The sequence below is a fragment of the Ursus arctos genome, unplaced genomic scaffold, assembly GCF_023065955.2.
Source record: "Ursus arctos isolate Adak ecotype North America unplaced genomic scaffold, UrsArc2.0 scaffold_14, whole genome shotgun sequence".
NCBI lineage: Eukaryota > Metazoa > Chordata > Mammalia > Carnivora > Ursidae > Ursus > Ursus arctos.
The window spans coordinates 43,456,700-43,477,377 of NW_026622808.1; the positions used below are offsets into that span (position 1 = coordinate 43,456,700).

Genomic DNA, 20,678 nt, shown 5'->3' on the forward strand with positions numbered 1-20,678 from the left:
TGAGGAGTGAATCGTGGCAAAGTGATATCAGGGATAAAGCAGGATCACAGCCTGTGTGATGTTGTGCTGTCTGTCACTAGGGGCTGATAGATTCATTCCTTTGGAGCACTTTGCTGATAAGGCTGGTTTTTTGAGTTGGGTCCCCAGACTGATCCATTAGCTTCACCTTCTTCCTCTGCAGCAGTGGTGGGGATTTTGGTTTTGTTCTTTTCCTTTTCGATTTTTCTTTTTTTTCCCCTCTCTCTCATTTTAAAAAAGACTTTCCCCCTGGATGTGCGATTAATTAGAGCCACCAAGTATATTAAACAGTTGTGATGAAACAAACCATCTTTCTTGGCCCCAAACCAATCCGAGCCCCCTCCCTAGAGAAAACCGCGGTTATTGGTTTGTGTTATTTTCCAGAGCCTTGCCCCCCCCCACTTTCCTGATTCTGTACGTCTGTGCAGATACATACACAAGAAAAGTATTTTGATTTATGGTGTTTTTTAAGTCAAATGTTATTTATTTTGCATCTTGACTTTCTCCGTTAACAATATATCTTTGAGGACGTTCAGTGTCATTGCCTATTGGTCAACTTCTGTTCTCCCCTCCAGAGTTCATTTTACCACTTCTCCTATTTACTATGCATATCCGTTTTACTCCCCTGATACCAAAAATGGTGGTGCAAATATGTTTGCCTTTGTATTTGCAACACTTGTGGCAAAGTCATAATTTTCTTATTAAAGAGCCTTCCTAAATGGTAAAAAGGAAAATCATTAGAAAAAATGAGTAAAGATCCTTATTCTTATTAGTTATTGAGAAAATTAAAAATAAGAACAGATGTGTTCATCCAATGTATAAAAAATAAAAAATAAGAAGGATTCATAAATCCAGTGTTAGCAGTGGTGTAGGAAGATTGGTATTCTCGCACCTTGTTGACTAGAATCTAAAAGGTGTGTACAATTTTCAGAGGATGGTTTGAACTGCTTCTAGGTATCTGTCCTAGGGAAAGGATTTTGTGCTCATGGAGGGCATGTTCAATTTTTTTTTTTCCCCCGTAGCCCTGATTCTTAACCTTTCTAGCTTGCAGAGCCCTTGAAGATTTTGACAAAGCCGTAGACCATGTGAAATCAGGGCTGAAAATGTATCTTGAAGATATCAGCACATGGTAGCAGATGAAACCGGCAGAGTTCATCTGATGGAAAATGAAAGACACTGTCCAGTGCACACATATCCATCTTTTGGCCGCATTTCAGGCAGCCCTTCTGGAAGCCAAAGCCATAGCTCCATAAATTTGTTTTCCCTGCTCTACCAGTCATCTCCCCAAAGGTGCTGGGTATTGGGGAGACTCAGGGTTCGGAGAGGCTGTGAATGGAGCAGTGCAGTGCATTTCCTCCAGTGTCAGAAATAATGTCCTTTCACTTACTCCACAGTCATTGCGTGACTGCCTGCTACGTGCTTGGTCCTGGGGCCGGCATCTCCCACGGGGAGAGGTCCCAGCATCCTGTATCCAGGAGAGTCCATCAGAAGGGACTCTCCATCAGAGTTAAACAGGTAACCCGAGGAACAGAGAGCTGTTTAATAAAACAGATGTTCTAACTGGATTGACCCAGCTAATCTAAAAAAATCCTTCAATGTGGGGATTGTCCCCAAAACACTAGAGGATTTGATTTTTATTTATAGAACTCCGAAGCATTAAGGAAGCATCCAGGTTGTCTTGCGTGTGTGTTCTCAGAAATGTTTTGCACGAACCTTTTTCTTACAGATATCCTGATCTGGTGGCATTAGCTATGTAGGGCAAATTGCAGTTTTCTGGATAAAACTGCATAACTTTTCTTTGTGCGTGAGCTTTCTTGCAGGGTTCTGGCTAGGAGAAAGGGAGGAATACCACCAGCGCTATACCTGTGTTAATTTTATTTAGCTTAATTGCAAATTCTTTGCATAATCATTTTCCCAACAACTATTACAGGGTAGAAAATACAGTATCAGAAAGTGAGGAAAGAACTATAATGGGAACTTTGGGTGAGTAAGTAACAAATAAACTATATTTCAGGTTTCTTATATTTCAAAACGAGAGCCGTATTGCTGATTCCTAGTTGGTTTTGAATGATTTATAACCTTTTATTTGTGGTTGAGTGCTGCAGTCTATGTTGTCATGGAAATTCTATTGAATTTATAGGTCCATTTATCCAAAATGATTTTCCAGACTTCATTTCATGGTGAATCATGTGGCTGTTACTACCAAGTACAAAGCAATTTCTAAAAAGTTTCATATTACAAAGAGCACAAACACTGTGGTGGTTATTTTCGTGTTTTTGAAATACAAATGAGTTCCAGATGCACCTAGGCGTCGCCTCCCCCTCCACGGCGTCCAAGGTGTTAAGCTCCACTGCATTTCAGAATCAGCCTTATGTGTAATGTAGTTACGCAGGCAAGGGAAGGTTGTTTTAATAGAAAAGAAAGTTATTACAGTAACTCCAAGAATAGGTGAAAGTGGTTTGAACTTACTGGTTTATGCATGGGGGTAAAACTGCTCTCCCAGTCTTTGGGCCCCATGACAATGGCCTTGTTTTTCCCCCTTTAGAGATCAGTAGTAGTGGGAAGAGGGAAGAAAGAAAAACAAAATGCTTTACCAATTCCATTGGCCAGGTTTCATGTGACAGTGAGTATAGACAAGGTGTCTACACCTCAGCACTATTGACATTTTGGGCAGGATAATTCTTTGCTTTCCGGGGCTGTCCTATGCATTGTAGGGTGTATAGCAACATGCCTGGCCTGTATCCACTAAATGCTTGTAGGACCCCTTCCGGTACTGAGACCCAGCATGACTCTAGCCACGGCCATGTCCCCTGGAGTCCAAAGTCACCCATGGTTGAGAACCACTTCTCTGGAAACTTTGTGCGAGGATCCTGGAGATAACTGTTAGGTACTCCTTATTGCTAGTGGGAATTCTGATCCAGATGTTTTATAGAGAGAATTTTAAATGTGTGGGTTCTGCAATCACGTGCTTGGGTTTGAATCCCAGCTTTATTACTACTCAGACAAGACCTAGTACCGCAAAAAATAATGGTAAGGATGAAAAGAATTAATTGATGTAAAGTATTATACGAATTGAAACATTTAAGTGGCTCTTGGAATGTTTTATGGACATGCTACCTCTGGGCTTCCTCGGTCATGTCTGCCTTGAGGGAACGGGTGGGGAAGAAGTGATGCTTGGTGCAGGCAGTTGTTAGGCGGTCCTAGGCTGGCCTGATTCTGCACGCTCAGGGAAGGTCCCCTTAACTTGCTCTGTCCAGCAGATACATTACCTTTAGCCTCACCCTCAGATTTGGAGTGGCCTCCATGAGGGAGAATGGGTCCCACACAGGGATGCAAACTCCTCCCTGCTCTCCTTATTAGGTGGCATTATGCTTTTGTTTATCCCAGTTTCAAAAGCACAGCATTTCCTGAATTTTATTTGGTATTGAAATATCATATACAAAGAGGAAAATGAACAAATAATAATAATACAGGTTAATGAATCTTCATACTCTTGTATGAAAACCATCCCTGAGATCAAGAAAGAGCACTCATTAGCAGCCCCCCAAATCCTTTTCCACTTACTGCCCCCATGGGTAACCACTGTGTGGGCTTCTAACTGCATGAATTTTTCCTACTTTTTGTACTTCCATTTCAATAGAATCACATGGTGAACTTCTTTTTTTTTTTCTTTTCTAATTTTAATTCTTTTTTCTTCCTTTCTTTCTTTCTTTCTTTCTTTCTTTCTTTCTGCTGCCTTATTTGGCTCAGCATTGTTTGTGAGATACGTCTATATTGTTACCCGTAATTATAGTGCATATTCCACAGTGTGACTCTCACAATTTGTTTATCAGTTCCATTAATGATTAGTGTTTGGTTTCCAGTTTGGGGTGATTGCAAATAATCCTTTCACTAACTTCTTTCCAGTTTTTTTTCCTGTTAACTAATTGTTAAAGACGTGTGAATCATTTGGGGTCTACAGGATGGCAGACGTTGTGGGAGGTGCTTTCCTTGACTTGTTTTGTTTAATGCTCACTGTAATCCAGTGGTGCATGTCTTATCCTCCGTTTACTCATGGGGATCTTAAGACTCAGAGAGGGCGACTGATTTCCACCGGGTCACACAGCTAATTCGGTGGGAGAGCTGTAGCTTACCTCTCCCTTTCCTGAGGACATGGAAAGGGTAGCTGGCCAGCATACAGGCAGATGTTGAACCCACCTCCTTTGTGTCCGAACTTAGGCTGAACTGTAAGAAATAACTCGTGTATCAGGCGTAGTAAATCCCTGAAAAACTCAATTTAATACTGTAAGCCAGAGCCTGAATAGTTCCTTACCAAGGGCAAAATACAAAGGTTAAATATTTATGTGACTAATCAGATGCATCATCGAACCAGAAATTCTAAAGATCAACTGATGAATAGATTTAGAATGGCACAAACAGGTAACACACAGAGACTTTTTAAAGGAATCCCAGAAATCATCCCAGCACCTCAGTGTATATGAGTCATAGCCCTAGTGCGCACTTTGCATTCTTCTGCTCCAGAAATGGGGATTCCTGCTGTAAAGTAGTTGAAGATAATTCCATGTTACAGGGAAAGTAAGGGGAAAAAAAAAAAAAGGAAATAATTAAGGATTAGCGTACTCCATGATTAATGATATTGTATAAAGCAAATGTTTCAGAATGTTTATTTAAATGCTACCTTGCCTACAAAGGTGCTGAACACCTGCTGTTCTTTGGAGCACAGTTCTTCTAGAAATAGTCTTCCAGTGAAGGCTGGGTGAAGCCTACACACACATTTCTTTGCTGTACCTTATGGCATGACTCACTGGGTTGTTGGCTGGCCTGTGGAAACAATTCATCTTCATCTTAATTCATATATTCCTTCTGGGCGTAAAGTAATAAAGATATGTAATAATAAAACATGGGAGGTGCTTAATGTGTTCTTACTTTACCAAAGCATGTGCTTAATGGATGTGATGGGGTAAGTAATACCCCTGTTGGACAGAAGGGGACACTGAGCCTTGGAGCTATCAAGTGTCTTCAATATTTGAGTCAGGTCTGACTTCAGAGCCCAAGCTCTTGGATCTCCATTTATGTCATCCATGGTCATGTTGTCCGCCAACTTCATGGCCACCTTGCTGTAAGCCACGAGAGTGTGGACTATGTTTTAACAGAGGCTCTATTCTCCAGGGGAGAGCCCTGTTAGAACTGAATGAAGATGCTAGAGCTCAGAGCTTAAGGAAGCTGCAAAAGTGACTGGTTCGCAGAATGGATTTAGAATGTGATACGTAGTCACATATACCTGTATTTACGTAGATGCTTAAAATCGGTCCTGACCTTTGAGGGTACGTGTCTCATTCAGTTGTGGGGGCAGTCAAGTCCAAAATGTGCAGAACAGGCTGGAAATTCCAAGAGTTGATTTTGTTTTCTTAAGTCTAAAGGCCAGAAACGCAGGCAGCATTTCTGTGTTAGAACCTGCAGAAACCGTTCCTTCCTCTTAGGGACACTTCATACTTTCACCTGATTGGATGAGACCCACCGCATTATGGAGGGTAATCTGCTTTATGCAGAGTCTACAGATTTAAATATTAATCACATCTAAAAAATACCTTTATAGCAACATCTATAATGTTTAACCAAACAGCTGGGCAACACAGCCTAGACAAATTGACATAAAATTAACAATCACGAGGGTAAAAATATAATAATGACCCTTTTAAAAAGTAATTGGGGGTAAAAACTGTTCATTGATAGAAAACAAAATGCCCCTATAATGGTTCTGAATTCAGAGTGTTTGTGTTTCTCTACTTCTATATACTATATATAGCACGTATTTATCATGCTTTCCATAATTTACATGACTAGATTTTCTTTTGTTAAAGTATCAGAATTTCAGGCTACTTACTTGGGTAGAAAATGGTTTGAATTTCTTTTGATTGAAGAGAAAGTAATATAATCTCTAGCAGAACCATACCTGGGACCACTTAGCGTTTCCTAGTGATTGTGGCGTATATTTGCACTTCCCTGAGAAAATCTTCCAGTGATTTAAATCTATTCATTCTCTTGGTATTCTGGTCCCTCCTTGCTACTCATTTAGTTAGTTATTCCTATATATAGAAAGAAACTCATTATATTGTTTCTGGATTTATCATTTGTCCTTGCTTCCAGCCACCCAGAGCCCCACCTGTGTTATTCACGCCAAAAACAAATTACTGCAGTTTACAATGAACAGTGCTCTTAAAGACCTAGCTTTGACTCAGCAGATGTCCTTCCTGCCTGCATCGATCTTCCTGTCTGATGGCAATGGCAGGATAAAGAAGTAGGGCGTGCGGTGTTGAGTATGACCTGGCATCGTGGCAGTTAAGGTACAGCACACTCTACAAATCAAGTTAGATTAAGAAGTTATTATGCAACAGTTTCAATTCTGACATCATCCTCTCCAAGTGATCCAGCAAGTGGACCCAGCAGATCATTAACTGCGTGTGGAATTTTGCTTTCCTTTACTGCACGCTTTGATACTTGGGCACGTGTCTCTAGTCCTCCACCGTGTTCTCAGCTGGCCTACTCCAGGTTGGTGCCGAGCATGATCAGAAAAGTACATTTCACCTCCTTGGTCCTGCTAGCTGCCACCTCCTGTCGTTTTTAATTTCGCTGTTGCCTTTCCTGTTACCGTCTTTATCTTGTCCCGTTTACGTTTCCTCTCCGTCTGTTGTTCTCCTGTAGCTGTTCCTGTGTGTGTACTTCCACTCCACTGAAGATGACCAACAGTATCTGGCAATGTCTAGGGCACGTCTCAGCAGATTGCCTTTCCTCTGAACTGTCTGCATGCTGTTTCCTTACTTAAGTTATCATTTTTTTGCTTGGGCATGTAGGTATGTGGGGGATGCATGTTGTAGAAATACCAGTTGTTTGAAATTAAAATGTAGAGTTTTCTAAATCACCAAAGAAGTCACTGTTGGATTTTTCCACTCATGTTGGGGTCATTGCCTCTTGCCTCCATTATCATGGAGATGTGAGAGCTGACTTATGCATAACTGTAACATAAGATGATAGAAAGTCCACCTTCAAGGAAATGTCCTTTCTAACCCATCACCCACATTATTTTAGCATTCATTTACTATATGCCTCACTTGTCCAAGAGCCATTCATTGCCGTATTTTTTTTCTGGTACATTTACCTACAACTCTAACTTTGGCATTCAAAAAAAAAGAATTAGCCTTCTCTCATTGTTGATATTTCTTTTCTTTTCTTTTTTTGTTTTGAAGATTTTATTTATTTGACAGAGACAGAGCACGAGCAGAGGGGGAGGGGCAGAGGGAGGAGAGGAAGCAGACTCCCCGCCAAGCAAGGAGCCCAATTCGGGACTCATGAGTCCTGGGATCATGACCTGAGCCAAAGGCAGATGCTTAACTAGCTGAGCCACCCAGCCGTCCCTCTTTATTGATATTTCAATCTTTCTAAGCACAAACTGTGTCTTCGTCTGTCATAGTACCTTATATGTAATGGGTAGTAAGCAAATACACTTGTCCATTATAGGGAAGCCCAGTAATTAAGACCTGAACTCTAGGATTGGAAAGATTAAGTTCCTATGACAGTCCCCCCCTACCATTCCTTAACTGCTTTGTAAATTTTGGAAATCCTGGATTTCTTTGGCTATAAAATGAGGATCACGGTGGTACCTACCTCAGTGAGTATTCATGAATGATAATACAGTACCTTGCATACAGTAAGCACTCCCTAGATGTCTGGAAAATAACATTAATAAAAATGTAGAAGGTCTAGTTTTCAGATTTGTTGCTTTGCGTTCATTCAGCTTAACACTAGTGATTCAAGTTGGAAACCAGGCATAAAGATAGTTTTTATATCAAATTGCACCTAGAGTCATTTTAAGTACGAGGGGGGAAAATGGCTCAAGGCAAGAGAAAGGGGAAGTAAGTGGGCATTTTGTTGTGACTCTGTATGCATCATGCTAGTACCCTTCAACAATAGAGCATTGACCTTGTCAACCTTGTGCTCGCACTATCCATTTCATCCCGCTCCCATTACTTGCAGGTGTTGCTATTCATTCAGGCACTTCCCATATCTATATTTTGGCATATGCCTCCTGGTCACTGGTAGGGCTTTTTCTCTTTGTAAAATTCTATTTTACAAATGTCAGGTTAGGCCATGTGATACTCTATCTTGTCTATCACCCTGATCTGGCTAGAGAAATGCTGGATGTTTTTCCAGTCCAGCCATTCCACAAGGTAGAATCAAATGATCCACCCAGGTCTGTGAGGCTTGTTCATGACTTTGAAGGAGATCGGTGATTGAGGAGACTTCCATGTCTCATGGCGCTCGGCGTGGTAGAGCGACATCCATTTATACAAAGTTGGTCCAGCTTTCCTTCCCTTGCAAGGAAGGTTCTGGTTGGAATAGAGTCACTGAGCCTTAAGCAGTATAATTTTCTTGAAGAACCAAATGTTCTAATCTCAAACATGTTTGGAAAATACTGATTTAAGGATATAATGTCTTTAAATACCATTCCTTGTTAAAAGGAACCAGAACTCACCCGAGTTTTGACCAGTGTTAAGGCTGGAGCAGGAAAAATACAAGATGAGTCTAGAACATCTGTGTCAGCTAATAAGGAGATGCTAAAAAGTATAAAATGATGGGGACCTAGCAAAATGACAGAGGAATCCATTTGGAGGGTTTCCTACTGTGCAAAAGGTCTCCTAGTGAGACAGTTTGTACATTAAAATAAATAATGGTAATGGATTATAACCCATTGAATGAAACAACATAAATGAGTTCATGTGGTTTAAATAAGTGAATGAATGAATAAATAAACTGTGAAGAAGGGAAAGCTATTGCTTACACTAGAATCCATTCATGCATATGGAAGGGATAGTGCAGTCAGAAAACCTTCAGTGGATACTAACGGACGAACATTAGATGACAAACAATGTATTTATGTAATCTCAAGTAGCTCCCTACAGAGTACTTTCTAATTATAAAAGGAAAATTAATGATTTTATGGTGGAGAAGCCTGCCAGACAGCAACTTAACATATGATCAAGTTAAGCACCCCTTATATTGGGAGAAATCCACAGGATGCGCTTCCCGATATGGTGCGCCCAGAAGGCGATGGCATTCCTGTAGAAACCTGCCCCAAATGCGTCACCTGAATCCGATCGTGAGAAACCGTGAGACAGACCCTGATTCTACCTAACAGCTGACCTGCACACTTCACACTGGTCAAATAAAGAAAAACTGAGTAACTGTCCCAGATGAGAATGGGGGCAGGAGGGGTCGGTATAAAGAGACGTAACACTGAAATGCAGAGTTTGATCCTAAGTTGTATTCCTGGACTAAGAACCAGAATAATGACTGTAATGGACTTTATTTGGGCATTTGCCAAAATTCGAAATGGATTGTGAATGAGATAATAGTATTGTATCAATGTGAAATTTGCTAATTTGAATAATTATACTGTGTTTATATAAGAGACTTTCCTGATTCTTAGAAATTATACACTCAAGTATTTAGCGGTAAAGGGGCATATTTTCTCCCACTTACTACGCGGTGATTCATAAAAAGAAATTCTGTATCTCTGTGCGCAGAGAGAGAGAGAGAGAGGATGCAAATGGGATAAAATGTAAATAATCAGGGATGCTGGTAAAGGCTGTGTGGAAGTTCATAGATCTCTCTATTGCCAGATTTTCCTGATCTTTTCCTTCCTGATTCTTCAGGAGGAAGACCAATACACAAAGTAAGCATGACTGAGATTTGCTTTATTAGGGAGAACACGGTGATGCTAGAGGGAAGACTCTGGGTATGGCTTTTGAGAGCAGATACAGAAAGCCAGTGAGCTACCGACAACATTTAGTAGCGACCCCAACACCTCCCAAAGATGGTTTTGGGAAACAGTTTTCCAGCTTCTGCCCCAATTCGTCTCGTCAACAATAACAACAAAGTGATTTAAAGTCCAGTTCACTCAGCAAAAAAAAACTCCATCCACTTCTTACTCTTCATATTTCAGATAGCTTCAAAAGTTAACTTAATGAAGTAGACTACACCTTGAGAGAAAAAGCAAGGAAAATTGATATTTCAGACTTCTGCTACTGTTCTCTTTATGAGACATTTTATTATCCTGCTGGGTGGAGCCATGACTCAAAGACATTTTCTGAAAATGAATTTCCTCACCCGGTCGTAAATGACAATGCCCTTGAAGAGGTCTTAAAGTATTTTGTATCACACACTATTCAGGTGATGCATTAAACAGTGCCACCCCTGCTCGTGGACTGTGGAGTAAGAAAAACTTCTGTGAACCTTCTTAATTTGAGGGCCTGAGTTTGAAAAGGAAACTGAAGTGTATTTTCTGAATATACTTGTGTGGAGTTTTCTTTCTTGCATTCGTAGCATTGTACCCAAAGCAATTCACCTAAGTATTAAACTCTTTTAATCTGCACCTCATTGAGTGGATTTTTGTCAATGTAAATGCATGATGTCTAAACCTGTCCAAACCTAAAGGCAACACATTTGTAAGAGGCTGCCTGAATCGGTAAGAATTCACAGTGTAAGAAAAATAATTCACTGTAAGAAAGGAAGTCCTTCAAAGGAATCTGCCCATCCTTCTTTCATCCACTTGGGTGCCTGACTTTTCCTAGAAAGTATCCTGATTGGGCCACCTGATTTTACCCTTCAGAATAGAAGTGTCACCTTATTCTTGATGGCTCAAGTAATTCAGCTCTGTTTAACCTTTGACCTATACTGCAGCTAGTTTTTCTGACTTAGCTTTCCTCTCTGGGAATTTATCCTTCAGTGTCCTATCTCCAGACTCCCTCTGGGGTGTGGTGGTTCGGTTTGTTGTGGAGACCAGCATCATGTCATTTGGGAAATAGGGATGATGTAATGGATGATAGAGGAGATCTGATTTTCTGTAAGGGGTAGGATCCTTCCAGAAGACTGAGTGGAATCACAGTCTTATTAGAAATTTTAAGGTGTCTGGCAAATGTTAACCTTAAATTATGATGGTGGTGGTGATAGTGATGATGATGATGATGATGATGATGATGATGATGATGATGATAGTGATTTGCTGAGCACGGATAAAGTGGAGGCATGACGCTACTCCATTCTGTATACCACAATGAGTCGTTTGACCTCCATACCACCAAAGGTAAATAAATACTTGATTTTGTACATGAAGAAGCTGATACATTGAAATAGGCTTGTTTGTCTGCGGTCTCACAGGCAAGTAAATGAAGAAGCTAGAGTAGAAACCCAAATCTGTTATTTTTATTATATATGTCTTCTTTTGAGAACATTCCATGGTCCATTGTTGTTCTCTACATTGTACTAAATATCAAAGACTATTCAAGCATTAAGGTCATATAATGATGTTAAGTTGATTTTGTCTATATTCTGCTTTTTGAGTAAGAAACTCTACCCAAGTGTAAGAGAAGTATTTAAGGTTGCAATGAGAGCACCTGGATTTTATAGTTTTCCTCGGATGTTCAGTCTTAGCCAAGTTAACATCAACTTTCTGTGAAGCACCGTTTCTTCATCTGTAACTGAGGGTAGTCATTTCTGCCCTGTCTTCACAGGGGTTGTTCGATGAATTAAGTGGAATAATGAATGGTACAGTTTTGCAAGCTGGAAAATGAATTATTATTATCATTATTATTACCATTAAATTTCTTGTGGATTCACTGAAATACTCCATTTGGGCTATTGACCCCTTCAAATTCCTCCGAAAGAGTGTCGCTTATAAAGATGTGTCCATTTAAGTATTTATAATTTAAGCATATGAACTGAATCTCACAGGCTTAGTTTTTTTTTTCACTTCAAGATATTTTACTCCATTAAAATCTTGCTTCATAATAGGGAACTTTCACCGTGACATGAATATCAGGCAATCAGAAGGTGACACCGTTGTTTATTTTGGGTAGCATGAAGGCACTCTGGTTATTTGAGAAGATGTGTGATTGTGTGGTTTGTAGGGGCAAAATGATATGATGTCTGGGGTTTGCCCTTAAATACTTTAGCAGAGGAAAAATACAGATAGATGAATACATTTGGCCAAATCTTAGGAAGTGAAGAATCTGGGTCCCTCGTACTAGTCTGTCTACTTTTGTGTAGGCTTGAAGTTTTTCCTAATACATATTTTAATTGTTCTTTTACAGATGCAGATTTTCTTTTATAATCCAGATGACTTTGACAGCTTTCAAACCGCGATTTCTGAAAACAGAATAATCGGAGCCATGGCCATATTTTTTCAAGTAAGTTAATGGTGGCGCAAGTACTTCAACCAGAGAGTTCTCCGAGTATTTTTTTTTTTAATTCGCTGAATTGTTCTATGTTTAATGAATGCATCTGTTTTCTAGTTCACACCTGTCTAAATGAAAGATATTTCATATTGTCTAATGTGTGATTTAAAATGTAAATAAGTATGTTTAGAAATATAATGAAAATTTTTGCATGAATTATTCTGATTTTATTGCTACTTGACTGGTGCACAGATTGAAGAACACATTTATCATCTAAGTTACTTCACTACTGAAGCGTTTTGAACAGGTTCCTTCAGCATATTAAAAGGCTGATGCAAAAAAAAGGTGATTGTCTTCGGAGCAACTTTAAAATTTGACATTACTTACAAGTAGATTAATAAATAGCATCAGTCACTTCCCTGAAGAGACCCCTTTTCTTTCCCTCCCAGAAGTCCCCATGGTAACTAAAGTTTTCACTGAGACCATTTCCAAGCTAATATATTTATGAACTGCCATCCTTTCTTTCTCCTTTTCGTTGTGTTTGTAGTGAGCGTTTCTTCTGGTTCATGTGTTGGTTTCTATAGGTAGAAGCCAAACCTTGTATCCTTCCATGGGATAATACTGTCCACGCTTTTTAAGAAGTCACATCAAATTAAAGTAGTGTCGACCATCGACTGTCTTGCAATAGTAACTGAGAGGAGACCTGGTGCTTTTTTGGCCAGAAAGTAACCTGAGCAGTGGCATGTGACTTGTCTTTCAGTCTCAAAATTCGCCTGAAGACTATGGAGCCTTGTTCTTTCATCAGTGAGTCATTGTTGGACAATGATGTCTTTCTGACAACTCAAAGGAATATTTAAGACATCAGAATCTTCTCCACCATGGGTCTTTGATACTCTGCCTTTTGGGGCAGGCTTCTTTGTCTTTGAGATGGAGCCATGTTTGTTTGGAGTATGTTAATTTCACTACTCTTCTTAGTGTGTGACCCATGATGGACAATTCTATCCACCGCCCTCTCTTCCTCTTAACTACCTCTCCCCCCTTTCCTTTCATGGATAAAAGTTCAAATGGAAGATTATATATGAAAAATTGAAAAACCCAATATTCTACCCAAACCTCAGAAACAGTAAGAGTGGTGGTCATTAGGATTGGTTATGGCACTGGTTTTCGAACCGTGGGTTCTGACCTACTAGTGGGCCGTGAAATAATTTCAGTAAATCCTGCCAGCACTTTTACAATAATGATAGAATAGAAAAAATAATCGGAAAATATCAGAGTGTATTACTCATAGTAAGGGTAAATATTTTTGCAGAACTTTTTTTTAGTTACTTTTATGTGGAGAAGTATAGTGGGTATGTACTTGATCATGTTATAAAACATATTTCTTACCATGGCTCATGGTCTGATATTTTGTAAGTTCTCTGTTTATGTATTTGGTTGATCTCCCCATTGTTCTTTCACACATCTCTTTTCCTTGATTACGTTCATAAATCAGTTGAACATAGTGTTTTAAAAACTCACTCACTAACGTCAAAACTATTTGCTTTTGAGTCCCATCTCTTCTACTTAATACTGCATAGTGGTGATGGAGTAATTTAAACTTTCCAACCTCAGTATTCTTACCTGTGAAATGGGAATAGCAACTTCTGTCTACACCACCAAGATTGTAAGATTTTAAGTAGTCATTAAATGAAGCCCCTAACATGGGCTCTGGCACATAGTAGACATTTGTTCAATGCCCAATAAAGTCTGTATCTATATCCATGCAGTTCTTTATCTATGGGATGGAGACCTATATATCTTCTTTGCATCAACAGAAGTCTGTTTTGGGCACTGCCTTGTGGGCAGTTTCCTTGGGTTCTGTCTGTACCCCTTCTGCATCTAAACCATGATTGGTTTGCCTTATGCAATACTGAGGTCACTTGAGTCATTCTTAAACAGTGCCCACTTCTGTGGTTAATCCCTTGTTTTCTGTGATTGTTCTCTTGGCATCCTGCTTTTCTTGTAGCTATTCCTCTACTCGTGTAGCTGCACCATCAAATCTACCCTCTCCTCCTGTCCTGCCCACCCCATGCCCAGCCCAATCGGTCCTACTGTCTAGGTCACCTTTCTTAGAGAAAAACAAATTTTAAAAATGTTGCTGTGAGTCCTGGAAGAACCAGTTCACAGTATATGCTACCAGAAGGTTTCTGTGTTTCCAGCTCTATAAACTCTTGTGAAATGTAAGACCAGTTAGAGTCTTAAGCAGGCAAAGCCCATTGGTGTACAAACCAGCAAAACACCTCAGTGTGAAATGTAGGTTTTAAATTTTTAAAGTATTTCTAGGAAATGACTACTAGTGCACACACAAAGATACATTTCATCTGATGAGTCCTTCTAAAAATTTTGGCTTGCTGCCCTATATACACAACATAGAAGGTAGATAACGTAAAATAGAACAGAATTTTTTTTTTTTTAGATACCAGCTGTGTTGAGCTGCTTCTTTTTTTCTTTTCCTTCTAAGTCCACATATGCATTTATACATCTTTGTTCACACTATGTCACGCAATGGAGAGGAAGACGGTCTTACTGTTATTTTAATTTGGCAGTCTAGTAACATTCCATACTTTGAGATCTCTGTAGTTTGCGTCTTCCTATAAGAATGTTAAATTTCTTCCCCCAAGTAGTCAGATAAATCTTTATATATATTTTCAGATTCAAACCTGGTATCTTGCATTTTGGTATTGAAGAAGTATTTATCATCTATTCAGCACTGATTCAGTGCCAGGAAGGGCACTAGTTGCTACATTAAATATAATAAATGCAATCAGCTCCTGCCCACAAGGACCTCACTGTCAGAATTGCATGTGATAATGGCTAGAAAGAGGTGAGTGGAGAAACCCTTACATTTGTAAAGAGGCTGTATGCTGACTTGGTGCTTATAAACCCACATATTAATTATCCAGAGTGACATGACGTGAATGACAAGCGCATGTCTAGGCAAGGCTGAGTTCCATGTAGATGTTTTTGTCTTGATGTTAACTTACTCCGTACCCTAGAATAATTTTCTCACACCTTTAATTTTCAATATCTTTGTTTCTTTTTTCTTCCCCATTATGTGCCTGTTATTCTGCCTAATTTCAGCTCTCCCGCTGCCTTTGCTGTGATTGGATATTATAAAGTTCTTAATGTTTCCAAAGCACTGAAACAAGTCAAGTGGGCACATGGTTGACCAAGGAACTAGATTAGAGGTTGCCTGCAGGTGGTTCTCTTGTACCTCACAGGCATGACTGTTGAACCTACATAGTGTTTACTGTTCTTTTCTCAGTTAAATATGGAAGCTGTTACGTAAAATGTCCTGATCAAGACCTGAATAGGGGCTGTCTGTCTACTTCGGAGGGAGCATTCATTCCCATTGCAGCACAATCTTCATGCCTTCATGTCAACATGATCTTAAGATCATGACCCCTAACCTGAGCACCAGTAGTTTAAATGGTGGCTGACTTTTTTTTTTTTTTTTTAAGAGAGAGAGAGCAAGTGAGGGGGGCAGGTGGGGAGGGGGAGACAGGGGCTGAGTGGGGGAGGGAGACAGGGGCAGAGGAAAGAGAGAATCTTAAGCAGGCTCCATGCCCGTCATGAAGCTGACTTGGGGCTTGATCACATGACCCTGAGTTCCTGACCTGAGCCAAAATCAAGAGTAGGACACCTAACCGACTGAGCAAGCCACCCAGCATCCCCGACATCAATGCCGAAAGATGGTGAGCCAGGTCTCCCCCGAGTGCTTTGTAGAAACACCATTGCAGGAAGGAAGGACCGCTTCCATGTAGGGAAAATAATGAATCACGGCATCCGCGGATGCTCTTGCACATGTGAGGCTACACAATTCTAGAAGGTGCACTCACTTCATAGCCACTGGCGAGTAATGTGTCTAGAGAAAAGACCACCTTTATTCTAGTTCACACACATCTTTGGGTCAGCAGCCCTCTAGAAGATCTAGGAGAACGGCAAGCGGGAAGGTTGATTTTAAAGGATTTTTAAAGCAAATCAATTAAAATAGAATGGGCAAGGGATGGATATATCTGTTGTTAAACCACTAAAGAGAGTAAGTGCTTTTGTAGCTAATTTATAGAAATACAGAAATTAAAATAATTGTGTTCTCTTTGTTGAAGTAGAAATCTCTACTATTCTCTGCGGTTAGCCTGATTTGAATTCCTGTAAAAATGTAAAATACCAAATGCCATTAAAATCCTGTTTAAGAATATTCTGTTATTCTGATAATACTCTACCTAGCTTATCTGTTTAAAGAAAGAAATATGAAAAACTTACATTGACAGGAGAGCTAAAATGACAGGGGAATGATTGGGTAATTTGTGGAAGGATGCTTTGCTTTGAAAACAACACACAAAAGGATTTGATTGGCTCCGCTTAAGTTTATTGAGTCGAGAATACCAGGTACTCAGAATGACCTTTCCTTAAGTAGGCCTGTATGTTTTTAGACCAAGAAGTCTTCCATCATCACCATCTGAACTGGTTTTTCTTTCTACCGCTGTTGCTTCACTGTTCCTTGTTGAACACTTCCCCTCCATTTCCCGTCAGAATCCACGTGGCTTCTTCGTGTGCAAACCTCTTCCTGGCTTTCCATCTGATGCTTCTACAAAGTTGGTATCCCCCAGCTTTTCGCAGTTGTGTTGACTGTGGGTTTACGGGTTTGATGATTGTGTTTTTTCAAAAAGCACATGATTATTGCTGAATTAATCGTGATGTGAGGGGGACATCTCCTTTGTTTTACTACCTAGTAGTCATTGTGGGAATGCCTAAAATTTTATTTATATTTCCTGATTCCCTTGAACTATGGAATTATAAATGCATGATTTTTGAAGAGCAGCTACATTTAGAAACTTTTCTCATGTGATGTTCTCGCCAGCCTCCTTGGTAGACCTTTCTGGGTAGAGTCTCTTCTGAATCTTTGCATCAGACGCCAGGATATAAAATTTTTATTACGTCTGCATCCGGCGGCCCAGTCAATGGCATATGCCTTGTACATTTAAGAAATAAATAAATTGCATCCTGATTTATTTACAGATTGTCTTAAAGTGTTTCTTTTTGACAACTGCTCTTCAATAAGGTTTCTTCATTTGATGTTTCAGTTTCGCTCCTCCTGGCAACGTTGAGGCCCCTTGTCCCGGTATTTTTTTTTTTTTTTCTATTTCTGTTTAAATTTCTGCCCAGAATATGACCGCGATCGCTTGGTTTTCTCTAACACCTCCGGCTCAGTGGTTGCCCCCTTTTCACTTCTGCCCTCACTTCAGAGTCGAAAGCAAACTTCAAAACTCAAATGTTTCACAAGTTGCTAACCCATTCTTTATATCATGTCGGTGGTACAGACTGCTTAATTATTTTTCTCCATCTGGAGAGGCTTAGTAATTAAATGAAATGGCAGCACCTAGGATTATTTATAGACCTTGAGAAGGCAGGAGGAGTTCTTGATGACTCATCTATCTAGGGCTGGCGAGGAAGGCTTTTTCTCCACTTCCCTGCATTCCACCTTCCCTCCCCCCTCCACTGCAGGTAGATGGGATTCGTCCTTCCTTTAACCTGCTGTTCTGTGAGCATCCCATCGTGCATTAAAGCTGTTACTTTACTTGCCTGCTTCTGCCTTCGTAGTGTGAGATCATTGAGGACTGGGAGTCTACGCTTACTCATCACTGCATCTCTTGCAAGTGACTAACACCGTGGCTTGGTTGTGCCAATACCTGAGTTCAGTGGAGACATACTTAGGCTACATCATCTTGAATGGAGAGGAACAGCCTGATAGCCTGTCAGCTAAGGTGTATCAGGTACAGGGAGGTGAGGGACCTGAGAATATTAGAACGGAAACTCTTTGAGGCTGAGGTCCATGTCTTGTTCCTCTTCTGTGTGTCCCTACCACCCACCTTGCCCTTGCCCTTCTATCAGTCTTGACCTTAGTTACTCTTTAGGAAATATATACTGAGTAGGGCTAAGTTATAGGAAACCTCTCAGGGTCCTACCACAACGTCAGTCATCTGGGCAGTGGATGAGCATGGCTAGTGGTTGTGTAAGCTTCACCTAAAAGGGGCTGTGGTCATATAGAAGTTGAAGACCATCTCTTGAGATGGTCAAGGACATGAACGTGAAGGCTACGAGTCTCCTGATTCACCGAGGATGGTAACGGGGCTCCATTGGGTCTAACATGCCAACAAAGGAATATTTTTCTCCCTTTATGCCTGTGGTTGTGAAAAGGCAACAGCGCTTTATAAATCTTTTTTTTTTTTTTAAGATTTTATTTATTTATTTGACAGACAGACAGCGAGAGAGGGAACACAAGCAGGGGGAGTGGGAGAGGAAGAAGCAGACTCCCAGCAGAGCAGGGAGCCTGATGCGGGGCTCAATCCCAGGACCCTGGGATCAGGCCCTGGGCCGAAGGCAGACACTACAGCTGAGCCACCCAGGAGCCCCAGGGCTTTATAAATCTTGAAGTAGTAGTACATTCAGAGGCCTCAAAGGAGTGTTTCAGTGCCAAGAATATGGGGATATATCTGTACCAGAGAATGTTTTTTATGAAGTTTCCTACTAGGGCGCCTGGGTGGCTCAGTCAGTTGAGAGTCCTACTCTTGATTTCGGCTCAGGTCATGATCTCAGGGTTGTGAGATCAAGCCCTGTGTCAGGCTCCCCATTCTACAGGGAATCTGCTTGAGATTCTCTCTCTCTCTCTCTTTCAAATAAATAAATATATCTTTAAAAAAATAAAAAATAAATAAAGTTTCCTACCAAAATACTTTTATCTCAGATGGTCGATGGAGAGGCTTTTGCAGATTATTTTGCTGTATTTCTTTCTGTCTTGCCTCTGGTTGTTTCTTATTTATATCCTTCTGGGGTCTCTTTGTGATAGCTGATGGGTTAGTTTCTGTGTGTTTCAGGGCACCTATACGTATGTTTCTTTGCTTTCTCATGCTCTTGCTATTCCGTGTTTTTCTTCCTCTGTCCCCCTTTTTCTCCTTCATTTTCTCTAACTGAACAAAATGTAATATTTTCTCATTTATTTATTCATGTGCTCATTTGCTAACTCATTTGTTCATTCTGCAATATTTATTAAGCACCTTCTCTGTGCCTCTCTCTATGAAAATTGTCAGTGTATCCTCAGAACCCTAGCCTGCCCACAAAGTAATTGGGGAACTGGAGGTTCTGAAAAGAGTTGGCATCTGAAGCCTTCCTTCAATGGTATCATCATTTTATTGGAATAGGAAAGGCAGGTCAGGTAAGGGGGATGAAATATCAAGGAAAAAATACAGCAATTATATCTTGTGCACATTTTCAAAATGGTAAATATTTCGTTTTAAAGTATGAAGTTCCTATTTGTGAATTTTAGAACAGGGCTCTCCTTTCTGCATTTTTTTTTCTTTCCTCCATCTTTCTACAAAGCAAAACACCACTGTGAAAGTATAAATCCTCCCTTTTATGCATGGTGACCTAAATCGATCTTTTTATTTTTTTTAACCATCCCCTAGGAGACTTTTCCTTTTTTAAATGAAGAATACATGTGCTATCATTGCTATAGGTAGTTCTAATGTTTTTACTTTTGACCATTCCTGTTTGGGAATGTGAAACAAGGGCCCCTACTGCATAGAAAGAAAGAAAAGGAAGGACAGATGAAGGAAGGAAGGAAGGAACGCAGAGAGAGAAAGGAGGAGGAAGCGGGGGAGGGAAGGAACTAAAAGAGAAAAGAAATTACTAATTATACCCATCTACCAACACCCACCCCAAAAGCCAGTAACTATGCTTTAGTGGGAGAACTTGTGAGTTTGAGTCAGCGAGTGGTGGTGAGTTGTAAAACTTCCTTCTTAGACTGCTTTTCAGGATAATTGCAGTACACTGATATGATTCTTAATTTATTCCTTGCCAGTTGCTGCTGTTTGAATATCATCCTTCTCACATTTTCCACATCCTTGCTTTTATCCAGTTATAAGTTCACTTCTTTCACTACATTACCTAGAAGTGTAATTTCAGAATGTTTTGGGTTGATTAGGAAGACTTTTTTTATACACACACACAAATTAAAATACATATGTTCCAATTAAACTATTTTAACAGCTAATTGATTTCATAGGACTTACTATTAAGTGAAGGCTGGAGTCATTTTTAATGTTCGGATGCAATTCTGGAGTAGATTTGTGGGTGTACAACATTGAATTTATAGCCTATCAGGTGTTTTCAGTACATCTCTTGTCTGCAAATGGCCTGTAATTCAAATTCCCTCTTAGCGGACATTACGGAGGACAATTTAATAATTGGCAAAGCATCACATAATTAAGAGACTTTGAAAAAGACCGTGTGAAAATCTTCTTTAATTAAATCATTGCACTTCAAGGATGGTTACCAAGTACTTTGCCTCTGTGTATCACTAAGTGAAAATATTTTAGAATCTGTCATTTAGTT

At 40.0% G+C, this 20,678-nt stretch overlaps 1 protein-coding gene across 7 annotated transcripts in view; it reads left to right on the forward strand.

The window, feature by feature from the left end:
• Window positions 1-20,678, forward strand: part of PTPRG (protein tyrosine phosphatase receptor type G) — a 681,996-nt gene that overhangs the window by 461,763 nt on the left and 199,555 nt on the right. For all 7 annotated transcript variants that reach the window (XM_026501151.4, XM_026501155.4, XM_026501152.4 and 4 more), the window contains exon 5: window positions 12,165-12,260. In XM_026501151.4, coding sequence (XP_026356936.2) covers window positions 12,165-12,260 — 96 coding nt within the window. The remainder of the gene's footprint in view (window positions 1-12,164; window positions 12,261-20,678) is intronic.